The 13,328-nt window shown below is 54.3% G+C and overlaps 1 protein-coding gene across 6 annotated transcripts in view; it reads right to left on the reverse strand.

Moving 5' to 3' along the window:
• Positions 1-550: 550 nt before the first annotated feature.
• Positions 551-13,328, reverse strand: part of NFIC (nuclear factor I C) — a 148,330-nt gene continuing 135,552 nt past the window's right edge. For 3 of the 6 annotated variants that reach the window (XM_075070840.1, XM_075070835.1, XM_075070837.1), the window contains one exon: positions 9,076-9,414. In XM_075070840.1, coding sequence (XP_074926941.1) covers positions 9,286-9,414 — 129 coding nt within the window. In that variant the 3' untranslated portion in view covers positions 9,076-9,285. Of the gene's footprint in view, positions 700-9,075; positions 9,415-13,328 lie in introns of those variants that run through there. The other 3 variants (XM_075070838.1, XM_075070836.1, XM_075070839.1) reach the window with 2 other exon arrangements.

Genomic DNA, 13,328 nt, shown 5'->3' on the forward strand with positions numbered 1-13,328 from the left:
CAGCAGGTGGCTGGAGGCGTCTTGTCTGGCGTGGAACAGGGAGCAACAGCACTAAGGAGCGCTCGCCCGCCCCAGCCAGCACCTCTGGTTCAGAAACAAGCGAATGCCTTGGTCTTTTGTCTTCCCACCCCGCCCCAGCACCCTCCTGGAAAGTAAACAGTTTGCTGAGGAGGGTGGGCTGGGGTGGGCTGGGGGAACCTGGGAAATTTGTTCTTTTCTACTCACGAGAGGCGAGAACGAAAGAGGAAATCAGAAAGACAATTTTGCATATACAACCCTTTGGAGAAGTGCAGGCGAGACTCCGGCGCTGCTGCTGCTGCTGCTGGGACAGACCTGTGTGATGAGCTGTGTCCGTTCTCTTCCCAGGAGGTCGGCCGGCAGGGCAAATAGTGTTTCTGGCAAACGGGACTCCGCATCGCCGCGCGTGTGGAACGCTGTTTTGTCTGTAGGGTTCTTGTTTGTTTTTACTTTTTAAAAAAGTTTGAACCTTTTCCTTCCTTCCTTCCTTCCTTGTAACGTCTTGGGTGTGGGTCTCGATTTCTTTTTGTCGTTGTCGTCGTCATCGTTAATTCGCTCTCTCCATCTTCACCGAAAGGCTGGGCCTGGGGCTGTGTTACTTGTTTTCCTCTCGGGACGCCCAAAGCAGAGGAGAAGGGAGGTGACGGGACGGGGCAGCTGCGATTATCCCAGGTACCAGGACTGAGCAGGAAAGAAAGAACAGATGCCGCTGTTACTGATTTGCATACAAGCCTCTCCCCCCACTCCCAGCAAAGGCTGATGGGAGCTCGTAAGCCTCAGCCTCAGCTTTCAATTTATTAGAAGCCAAGGGACCCGACCCCCATGGTCACTGGCTTGAAGTGGGCTCAGGAGTTACCTGGGTCACTGCAGGGCTTGCTGGTGCCCATTGCCTGCCATTTCTGAGCTGGGGCACTGGGGAGGGGACTTGCAGCTACTCTTGGCCCATCTCAGGCAACTCACTTACTCTTTGTGCCTCAGTTTCCCCCTGTGCCTTACAGGGACATACCACTGCTTTGAGCTATTGAGTGCCCTGAGCATCTGGGCCCAGCTGTGCTCCCTGCGAGATCCTCCTTGCTGCAGTCACATTTCCAAAAGGGGGGGACATGTGTGGTGTGTGAGGTCTGGGCTCTGCCAGGCAGGGAGGGAGCGAATGCCCCAGCTTGGCCCCAGTCAGATGCCAATGGTGTCTGCTGAGTTCAGCTGTGGCCCGTGGAGATGACCCCACTCAGCTAGATCGCACCATCCCGCAGGTCCTCGCGTTCAGCCAGCTCCCGACATGTCAGAGCTCTGCCCGCTCTGCTTTTCTCCTTCCTTCCCTACTGTTCTTACCCCCTGCTGCCTCTGCTCCCTCCAGCACCATCCGATCAGCTCCGCTCAGCGACAGAACCTGCCCTGCAGGACATACGGAGCCACGGGCCGAGGCCAGAAGCTTTCTGAAAAGCACCGAGCGCATCACGACACTGCCAAGAGGGGTGTCAACATTAGCTCCAAGCTACAGGTGGGGAAACTGAGGCACAAACCCCAGAGGACAACACTGCAGCTGCTGAGCTTCTCTGAAGACAAGGGCCTAACTGACACAAAGTGAGTGGCTGGTGGAACGGGGACTCGGAGACAGGGTTCCTGACCCCTAGCCTAGCACGCCGATCCTCCAGCCACACCACCTCCCACCCACCAGAAAGCCACAGAATGGGAGACACTACCCCCATCTCAGAGGAGTCACCCCCAACCCATCCATCAATCAGCACCTGCTTTTATCGGGGGAAAGTGTGTTTCAGGTCGAGACCAGGCGAACCCTGCGAGACCTCGACCCACCTGGGAGATATTTGGGGAAATTCTGAAAACAGAGCAGGAGGATCCCATGTGGGAACTGGCCTGAGAAGTGTGGCCCTGAGAGGAACAGGCCGCAGGGCCCTGGAGTCCTGGCAGCTCTGGCTGATAATCCTGCTCTGACGTACGTCCCGCTCCATCCTCACCCCAGCTGGGCTCCAGCAGCTCTTCTGTCTCCCCCGAGGCCCAGCCTATTCCAACCCAAGAAGAGCAGGTGGAAAAGTGACCTGAACGTGCCCTTTGGACCTCGCTCTTTTGCAGCAGCCTCAGGGCAGCCACTCAGGACTGGAGGCCTCTTGGGAAGGGGGTTCTAATGGAGAAACTCTCAGAAACTGCATCCCAAGAAAGGGGAAACAACTCACAGGCAGGAGTTGTAGACCAAGCTGGATGAGCAAGTGTCTCAGAGAGGTGATTAAGAAAAAGCAGAAAGCCTACAAGGAGTGGAAGATGGGAGGGATCAGCAAGGAAAGCTACCTTAGTGAGGTCAGAATACGTAGGGATGAAGTGAGAAAGGCCAAAAGCCATGTAGAGTTGGACCTTGCAAAGGGAATTAAAACCAATAGTAAAAGGTTCTATAGCCACATAAAAAAGAAGAAAACAAAGAAACGAAAGAGTGGCCTCGCTATCGAAACAAGACCACACAAACATATAAATTAGAGCCCACTATGAGATGGAAGGAGGTCTTAAGGATCAATCTGAGGCATTGGCCCAAATATTCTAATAAATACTTTGCCTCGGTCTTTTAATGAGGCTAATGAGGAGCTTAGGATAATGGAGGAGTCAAATGGGAATGAGGATCTGGGGTAGATATTACCACATCTGAGGTAGAAGCCAACTCGAACAGTAATGGGACGAAATCGGGGCCCGTAATCTTCATCCAAGAATATTAAAGGAACTGCACATGAAAGTGCAAGCCATAGCAAGAACTTCTAATGATCAGTAACTCAGGGTTGTAACCATGACTGGAGAATGCTAACATAGTCCAATTTTAAGAAAGGAAGAAAAAGCGATCCAAGTAACTATAGGCCTGTTAATTTGACATCTGTAGTATAAGGTCTTGGAAAAAAATAAGAGGAGAAAATAGTTAAGGACATTGAGGTCAATGGTAATTGGGACAAAGATAACATGGTTTTACAAAAGGTAGATGTGCCAAACAACTGAATCTCCTTCTTTGAGAAGGTAACAGATTTTTAGACGAAGGAAACGCAGTGGATCTAATTTACCTTGATTTCAGTTAAGGCATTTGACACGGTTCACATGGGAATTTTAGTAATTGGAAAAGATGGGGATCAATATGAAAATTGAAAGGTGGATAAGGAACTGGTTAAGGAGACTACAACGGGTCGTACTGAAGGGTGAACTGTCAGGCTGCGAGGGAGGTTACTAGTGGAAGTTTCTCAGGGATCGGTGTTGGAGCCAATCGCTATTTAATCTTTTTTTACTGATTTTGGCACAAAAAGTGGGAATATGCCTAATAAAGTTTGCAATGACACAAAGCTGGTGGGTATTGCTACACAGAGAGGACCGGGGATTATCATACAGGAAGATCTGGATGACCTTGTAAACTGGAGTAATAGTAACAGGATGAATTTTAATAGTGAAAGTGCAAGGTCATGCATTTAGGGATTAACAAGAATTTAGTTATAAATTGGGGACACAACAGTTGAAGTAACAGAAGAGGAAGAAGACCTCAGAGTATTGGTTGATCCAGGATGACTATGCCGCGAAAGTGATATGAAATGTGGTTTTAGGATGCATCAGGCGAGGTATTCCAGTAAAGATAAGGAGGTGTTAGTACTGTTATCACAGGGTCGGCTCCAGGCCACAGCGTGCCAGTGCGTGCTTGGGGGGCACACCGTGGGGGTGCTCTGCCGGTTGCTGGGGAGGGCAGCAGGTGTCTGGTGCAGCTGCCACAGGGTGGCTGCGGACGGTCTGCTGGTCCCGCGGCTCCGGTGGACTCCCTCAACACACCTGCGGCAGCTCCGCCAGAGCCGCGAACCGGCGACTGTCCGCAGAAACGTCTGTGGAGGTCCACCAAGCGCGCGGGCTGGCGAGGCCTCGCACGAACGCCAGCCCCTCACGTGTGCCACCATGCTTGGGGAGGGTGAAATCTAGTAGGCTGGCCTGATACAAGGCACTGGTCAGACCTCATCTGGAATACTGTGTGCAGTTCTGGTCTCCATGTTTAAGGAAGATGATAAACTGGAACAGGTACAGAGACGGGCTACTAGGATGATCCGGAATGGAAATCTTCATATGAAAGAGATGAAAGAGCTTGGCTGTTTTAGCCTAACCAAAAGAGGCTGAGGGGATGATGGCTCTTATAATATATCAGAGGGAAATATCAGGAGGAGGGAATTATTTAAGCTGTACCAATGTGGACACAAGAACAAATGGATATAACTGGACACTAGGAAGTTCAGACTTGAATTAGATGAAGGGTTCTAACCATCAGAGTGACGTGAATTCTGGAACAGCCTTCCAAGGGAGGTAGTGGGGGCAAAAGACACATCTGCTTCAAGACTAAGCTTGATAAGTTTATGGATGGGTGGTATGATGGGATAGCCTAATTTGCAACTAATTGATCTTTGATTATCAGCAGGTAAGTATGCCCAGTAGTCTGTCGCATGGGATGTTGGATGGGATCTGAGTTACTGCAGAGAATTCTTTCCTGGGTGCCGGCTGGTGAGTCTTGGGGTTTAATTGATCGCCATATTTGGGGTCAGGAAGGAATTTTCCTCCAGGGCAGATTGGCAGAGGCCCTGGAGGTTTTTCACCTTCCTCTGCAGCATGGGGCACAGGTCACTTGCTGGTGGATTCTCTGCAGCTTGAGGTTTTCAAACCACGATTTGAGGACTTCAATAACTCAGACATAGGTTAGGGGGTTTGTTACAGGAGTGGGTGGGTGAGATTCTGTGGGCTGCATTGTGCAGGAGGTCAGACTAAATGACCATAATTGTCCCTTCTGATCTTAAGTCTATGAATCTATGAGGGAAAAGGACTGATTTTTTTTAACAGGATGTTTTCTGGTGTGGGGGGCTTAGGGAGCATGGACCAGTGGTTACAGCATGAGCCTCGGACTCCAGAGACCTGAGTTCAGGTCCCTCCTATACCACAGACTTGAATGCTGGGTGGCGACAGCTGTCTCCATTGAGCTGAATGGGAGTTTTGCCCTTGACTCCAATAGGGCCAGGGCTTCAGTGCCCGCTCTGTGCATTTGGGATAAGAGCACATCCCAGCCTCATGCGGCGTTATGAGGCTGAAGACTGTGAGATGTCCAGAGGCTATGGTGATGGGAGCCAGATAAGTACCTAAGATAGACTCCCTGGGGAGGAGCAGGAGGATGAGACTGGCTCAGTCGACAGGGGGCTGGAGTGTTACATTTTTTAACACAGAGTTTTTCTCCCAAGGGTTTTTCGAGTGTTTGAGTCACACGGGCACTGAGCAAACCCAGCATAGTTCAGCTCTCTCAGTACAAGCTCTTCCCTCACAGATGATCTGGAGTCACGCCCTCCTCCCTCCTGCTAGCCCCCCCTCCAGAGAGCATCCCTGGGTGCAGAGGTGCCGATTTTCTGATTTCCCCGGGGGTGCTTGACCCCTGCTCTGCCCCAGACCCTGCACCCACTTGACCCCTTCCCCCAAGGCCCCATTCCTGCCCCCCAGTACCTCCTGCCTGCTGCTGAACAGCTGATGGGGGGGGGGGCTGATTGGTGGGTCCCACTGGTGCTGAACACACACTATTTTTTTTCCATGGGTGCTCCAGGCCTATGCCTGGATGCACAAGACTGGGATCTCCAAGGTGCCCCCTACAGCGAAAAGCAGCCCTCCCAGGCCCACTTTCACCACCACCAGAGCCCAAGGCCCAGTGAGTCCTCAGGGCAGGGTCCCCTCTATGGGCTACATACTCTGTGCGACCTCTGGCCGGAAAGCCAACAGCCCCCTGCCACTCTTCTGTCTGCAGCTCCCACTCCCGCGGCAGCCATGGGGTGTGCCAGCGGGGGAGGAGAGGGACTGAAGGGATGTAAAAGTCTCCATTAGTACCACGGCTGCCTCTGCTCTGCAGAGCAGGAGCCTGTAATTTGCCAGCTTCTTCTGCAATCATAGAGCTTCTCTCCTCGCTAGCTGGCACTGGGTGGGTGCCCGCGGTGCAAGCTGCCCTCCAAAACCCAACCCCAGAGGCGGGTGTCATCCGCCTGCTGAAGAGAAGCCAGGGCTCAGGTGTAGTTTGAGTCCTGCCCCAATTAGCCAAGGGGAGTGTGGTTTATAGGGCAGGACTGACCCCTCCTGCCAGCCCCAGCCAGGGGTGCCACAGGGCAGCGGAGCCAAGCCCCTGTCAGTGGCCCTGCATGCACAGCCAGGGTCCCTCCTCCCTTCCCAACAGCTCCTGTCACGATTTATGATCCTTGCTGCCTTTCCCCGCAAACGTTCAGTTCTTCATCACCACCCCCCATGGCTAAATACAGCGAGGGATGGGGAGAGGGGAGCAGTGCCCTAAAGCAAAGGCATGGACAGCTCTCCAGCTCCCCCAGCCCCAGGCGCCACGTGGCAATGTCCCGGTGGGGGGTTATGCACAGTGCACCTGCCTTTGCCTCAGTGTCCCCAGCTTGCCCCTGGGACGGGCTTTCTCCTGCTCTCCACGGCTGTTAGTTAGAGCCCCCAGGCACGGCCCCGTGCGCTAGGGGCTGTACATGCAGATAACAAACAGGTGGGGAAAGAGAGCATGGAAGTGCCTGGCCCAGGGTCACCCAGCAGGGCCATGGCAGAGCTGGGACCAGACGCCAGGTTGCCTGAGTTTCCATCTGGTGCTCTGCCCACTAGACAAGACTTTCTCCCAGCCAAGGGCCCCTGCCCCACTCGCCTGCCTGTCTGTTGTGGGGAACCGAAGCCCTGCGAGCTGGGTACACGAGCCCTGCGAGTGGGCCAGGCGTGGTCAGCTGGTGTAAAGGGAATTTCAGCAGAGTTTCTGCAGATTTACACCAGCTGAGGATCTGGCCCCAAGCGGACCAACGACCTCAGTGTTAGGGCTCAGGCTGCCGGCATCTGCAGCATATTTCCCCCTCGCTGTGTGTCGGGGTGCAGAGGAGTGCAGTGCACTGGGCCAAACCCCTTCTAGGTGCCAGCCCCCACCCTGACGGGGTGAGACAGGGATGGAGGCTCAGTTCTTGCACCGCTGCCAGCATGGGGAGGCCCCACCAGCACCTCCAGTAGGGGGCAGCAATGCTGGGTCCAGGAAAGGGGCAGCCCCACGCGCAGTCTGTTCCCTTGCAGGGACTGCCTGGGGGGCCACACCACAGCCCAGGGCCCCTTTGTGCCGTGGCCCAGCCCCACATCGTTGATCCAGAGATTTTAAAGCTGGATCAGCCAATACCTCTGAGCCCGTTACCCTGGCACCGGGCGAGTGCATTGTCCGTTTCACTGCGTGCCTGGCTCCCCCTCTGCTGAGAGTCCTGTCCCCGTTGGGGCGAGTGACATCAGAGTTGTTTCTCTCACGGTCCGTTGCAATGGGAGATTTTCACCTCCAGCCATTGGTCTTTGCTCTGCCAGATCACGGAGCCTTTAGGCCCTGGGTTTCTCCTCACCACGGTGCTTAGACGCTATAATCGAGTGCCCTTTTGATCTCCTTTCTCACAGGCCAGACCGAGCTCCGCCAGTCCCGCACTGCCGGCCATTCCCTCCAGCCCTCAGATCAGTTCTGCGGCTCTTTTCTGCACCCACCCCAGTTTTTAACCATCCTCTTTAAATTGCAGACCCAGAACTGGATGCGGTGTCCAGGATCGACTCACCAACGCCAGGCGCAGAGGTACAATCACCTCCCTGCTGCCCCCTGCCACGCCCCTCTAGCCAGCCACAGGTCCCACTAGCCTCACACTGGGGTGCTAGTCCACTCTGACCCCTAACTCCTTTACGGTCACTGCTTTCCAGAGCCAGGCCCCAGCCCGGCCTTCCTCGCTCCCTGCTGTAAAGCTGGGCAAGTGACCCAGCTTGCTCTGTCCTCGGCGCTCATTACAACTGAGCCAACCCTGCCTTACCCGCAAACGTCAGCAGCAGGATTTCATGCTCATTTCCAGATCACTGGCAAAGCTCCTGCAGAGCATCAGGCCTAGCCTGCCTGGCAGCACCCACTAGATAACGACTGAGAACTCCCGGAGGAGCTGTTACTCCAACCTCCCTGCGCTCGGCTGCTATTCTGCAGGGTGATTTTCCCCCAAGGGGCTGGGGGGGGGGGGCAGAGTGGGCTGCTGGTGCCTCCCTCATGCCGCCCTGGCATTCTCTATCTGGCCCCACGTGTACAGCCCCTAGACACTGCCAAGGTTGTGCATTGTGGGGCAGAACCGGCTCCGGAATCTAGAGCCGCGCCCCAGCACCAGCAAGGCCCTGCCACAAACTCCTCCGCTCCTACTCCCGCACAGGGCCCCAGAGCCGGGACTCTCAATCCCAGGAGTCACCGGCTCCTTCCCTGTGCCGGGCGTCCCGCCGACAGACCGGGCCTGGCTGGAGCCGAGGCCTCGGGTCGGGGAGTGCTCAGCCAGGCCGGAGGGGCTGGGGCTGAGAGAGCTCCTGCCCTGCAGCCTCGAGAGAATCGCTGCTGCTCTCGAGTGGCCTCCTCTGTGTTGCTCCCTAAGTCCCCCAAGTTCAAGTTCATGCCGCGATTACCTCATGTCTGGTTTCCATTGGCAACCAGACGGTTCTGGGCGTGACCCTCCTGCTGCAGGCCGCGGGCTCTGGCTCTCCCCGCCTGGATTCCCTGGCCTCTCCCTTCCTCATTGAGCCCCCACGTGACCTTCGGCACATCACTTCCCTGCTCCGTGCCTCAATTTCCCTTCCCAACCCGCGTCTTTTAGCCTTGCCAGCTCTTTGGGTCAGGAATGGCCTCTCACTGCAGTGCCTGGCGCAATGGGATCCCGAGCTGCACGGGTGCTGCGCGAACACAGGCGATGAACATCACTGCCCCCCTGCTAATAAAACTCAGCTGTCTCTCGGCGAGTTGGATTCATTCATGTTATAATAGTATATTGAAATCCTTGGATGAAAGATCGATCGATCTATCTATCTATCTATCTATCTATCTATCTATCTATCTATCTATTTGTGAGGGAGCATGAGATGCAAACACACTCTAATAAACATTCTCTAAACTTAGGCCAATAATGCAACACACACAAAGAACAAACAAACACCCCCCCCCGCCCCTGGGGAAGAGTCAAAATAATGCAGGCAGACGGCAGCAGCTGGGTGGGGGTATCCAGTTTATTGCCCTGAATGCAACCCATCCGTACATGAATATTTGGTGCATGCAGCTCCGGGCTCTCGGACATGGAGTATGGGCTCTGGGGACCGGAGTGACTGAACTGGAGGAGCTCAGGGAGACAGCCAGGGACACAGACCAGGCTTTCCGGGACACAGCAGAGCAGGCCCAGCCCCAGACTGGCAGCTTCTGTGCTACTGGGGAGGGTGAAAGTCTCGGGGAAGGAGAACAGAGGGAAACTGAGTCCTGTAGTTGGGACCCTCCTTCCAGAAGATGTCCTGGTATCCTCTCGCACTGAGGAAAGCCCTCCAGGGGAGGGGACCCTGTTGTTAGGAAGAGACAGGAGACAGTAATGGGGGGTTGGTTATTAGAGAGTTGGGTTGTGATGGCCGGGAGAACCACACGGGGAATTGCCTGCTGGGTGCGAATGTTGTGGATCTCTAGACAGACATCTGTGCAGTGCTGGGGAGGAGCTGGTGGTCGTGGTACATGTAGGTACCAGTGACGTAGAGAAGGGCAGGAGGGAGGTCCTGGAGGCCATATTTAGGCTGCTAGGTCAGAGATTTGAGTCCAGACCCTCCCTGGGAGCATTCTCTGAAATGCTTCCAGTTCCACGCACGGGGCCAGTAAGACGGACAGAACTGCAGGGCCCCAACGCATGGATGAGACGATGGTGCTGGGAGGCGGGTTTAGGTTTGTTAGGACCCGGGCAACCATGTGGGGAAGGAGGAGCCTGTACAGGAAGGATGGGCTGCACAGAAGCCAAAACAGAACCAGATTGCTGGTGTGGCAAATTTAACCATTCATTGAGGAGAGGGGAGCTGAGAGATGTGCAGAAGCACACGGCTCTGAGACATCCGTTAGGGGAGGATTTACTGAAGGGGATTCTCTACATCCTAGTAGAGAGGAGGGGATAGAGGTTGATAAAGTGCAGGTAGGAACTGCAGAGAAACAGTCAAATGAAAGAGTCCCATTCAATGACATCACACGAAGGCAGACAACTAACTAGTGACAAATGTTCTACGTGCTTGTACACAAATGCTAGAAGTCTAAATATTAAGATGGGTGAAGTTGAGCACCTGGTATTAAATGAGGCTATTGATACAGGCAGCATCACAGAAACCTGGTGGAACGATGATAACCGGGACATTGTAATACCGGGGTACAATATATACAGGACTGATAGATTAGCTGTGCTGGTGGGCGAGCGGCGCTGTATGTGAAGGGAAGCACGGAGTTAAATATAGTGAAAATCAGAATCAGACGGAACCAGAGAATCTCTGTGGATAGAAATTCCATGCGTGAATAAGCACAGAGCAGTAGGAATGATTTACCGACCCCCTGACCAGGATGGTGACTGTGACTGTGACAGGCTCAGGGAGATTAGAGAGGCTACAAAACAGAAAACCCAGTAACAATGGGGGATTTCATCTCTCCTCATACTGAGTGGGGACATGTCACCACAGGACGGGGTGCAGAGATACATTTCTAGACACCGTTAATGGCTGCTTCTTGGAGAAGCTAGTCCCAGAACCCACCTGGGAGAGGCCCACCTGATTTAGTCCCAGGTGGCAAACAGGATCTGCTCCAAGAGCTGCTCAGTGGTAGCACCCACAAGGTAACATTCTTGGGGTGGGGGGAAGAAATACCAGAGTAACCCACCCCAGGAGCATTTACCTGCAGAACGAGGAGCTCCACAAACATAAGGAGGCTGGTTAAACGGACATGAAAAGGAACAGTCACAAGAGTGAAATGCCTCCAAGCTGCATGAAAATGATTTCAAACACTGTAACAGTGACTCAAACGAAATATAGGTCCCAGATTAAAAAACCAAAACCAATAACAGGCCCCGAAAAAGGCTGCCATGGCTGACCAACAGAGTAAAAGAGTTTCAGAGTGGCAGCCGTGTTAGAGTAAAAGAGGTGGCTAGCGACAAAAAGAATCTGTTACAAATGCAACGTCCAATCTACAGAGGAAAATAGAAAGGCCCATTAGAAAGGGGTCAGTTCTGGCTGCTGCCACAGTTGTCAGGTTTTTGGAAATCCCTAAAACAAGGAGACTTTGATTCACAGAAGCAATTTGGTGCTGGTGTATTTACTATCACAGCAGGGTCCCAACCCCTGCCCCCGATCAATTCAGTTCCGTTTGGTCAGGACTTCCCCTATTTAACACTGGGTTCGGTCAAATGCACCATCTGATTCCTCCCCTAGCACTCAGATAAGGGCTGGAAATCCTGGCCCTGGGCTAGAGTGTGATAAAAACGTGATGCATCAAGAGCTAACAAGATCAGCAGCAGACTGGATATGCAATGACTATCCCCTGGGGATGGATAAAAGTTACTAGCAGCTCCCTGGAGGGGTTAGGTGGGGGTATTTTGTCTTTATGAAGGAGGAGCCAGCGAGGGAACCCCGAGGAGAAAGCTGAGCTGATCTGGACCAGGGGGCTGCCACTGCAAGCCCACCTCAAACACCCCTGCACAGGTGTGCGTGTGTGACACCAGCAGGCCGATTGTGCTGGTTACTGTGACGAAGTGGGGGTTTTTTCTTGGGCTTTTCTGTCTTTTCCAGGGTTTGCATGCACAGGGGGTGGGACTTGCCACATTTTGTAGCCTTTGGACGCAAAAGGAGGTAGCTAAAAGAATGTCCCAAAACAGCCTAAGGAAAATTATGAGCAAATACGGCCATACTTAGGTCGCCCACAAAGTCCATATCTAGCTAGTATCTGTCTTCTGAATTGGACAACATGCCAGGATGCTAAGAGGGATAGACAGAACAGGTACAATCAGTTGTAAGAGAAACCAGTGGCCCAACTCGCTGACTGACGTCATCGCCCAGACTATTCTGGAAAACATCCGGCTGAATAGCCCATTGGGAACGGGACCTATCCTCGATGAATTCTGATTGGTTATTATTGAAGCATGATATAGTTCACCTAACAACAGACCAGATGCCCTGCAACCCCATCGGGCCTATTCGCTCTCCGCACGTGAGCCCAGCAATCATCCAATGCGCCAGCAGCCCCTTCAACTCCACGCACACAAGCCCTCCACTCACCCAGCCGGAGCTCGGAGGCCCGATACCCCAGTTAGAGCCCCCGCACAACCTAGCAGAGCAAGACCCCCACAAGCAGACCCGCTACCCCCAAAGTTCCGACGCCTGCACCAGTAATACCGGAGCACCCGCTCCTTCAGCGACAAGTGCCTGCTGCGCACCAGCAGTCCCTGCTACGGTCATACCCTGATTGGCAGCTGAGAGCGACAGGTCCAGGCACCAGCTAACACTCGAGCCAGACAGTCTCGCCCAACCCATTGGCACCTTTCTCGGCCCGGATAGAGGCATTCTCATGCCCAGGCTATACCCAGCTAGACATGACACATGCACAGAATGCAGCTCTCTCAAATAACCGAGGCCTCAGAGGCTACCCAACACTGAAAGCTCCACCGCCGCCCCAGCACAGAGCACCGCCACCCAACTCCAGAGCAATCCCGTCCCACTTCGCTGGAGACCGCTACACCCACCTGGTCACGCCCATATCTCCAACACGCCGAAGGAAGAACGGAGGCCTCATGTACCAGGCGAAACTGAAAACAGGAATCCCTATCCAACAAAATCGACTAGAGAACAATTCACACACAACCCATGAAAGCACCGACCTCTCTCCCGGCCAAAGACCCCACCCGCACCCCCACAGCTCCCCATCCACAGGCCTAGTTGGCAAGGCAGGAAGGCTCCGCAGCCCCCACACCAGCTGAACCAAGGAGCCCCGCACCTTCATGGCCCCGCTTTCCTGGCCGAAGGCAACCTTGCATGCCCCCACTCTCCCCACCGTAATTGCGAGCCCTGCAAACTATGCTGGTTGCAAGCTCCCACTGGTCCGAAGCCCACAACCCCATCCACGCGATCTCTACCACAGCTGGCACCTGTGGCAGGTCCCGCACCCCACTACACACGACCAGCAACCGAACCCACTCCTGCGCCAGACTCCCGAACTCTGCGGCCCCGTCCTTGCGGGAGACCCGCAATCTCTGTCGGCTATTTGCTCCGCCCAATCCGGCTGAGTCTCGGAGGCCCGCTGGTGACGAACTGGCTAGAGTCCCGCAACCACACAGCGGAGACCCTTCACTCCCGGCCCAAGATCCCTGCAACCCCAACAGGCCCCACGCTTTTTGGCGGAGCTCCACAACCACCCGCACTCCACCTCTCACCGGCTGAGCTCCACAACACCGCTGTAGCGCTAA

Source organism: Chelonoidis abingdonii, chromosome 11 (genome assembly GCF_003597395.2).
Source record: "Chelonoidis abingdonii isolate Lonesome George chromosome 11, CheloAbing_2.0, whole genome shotgun sequence".
In the NCBI taxonomy this organism is placed as follows: Eukaryota; Metazoa; Chordata; order Testudines; family Testudinidae; genus Chelonoidis; species Chelonoidis abingdonii.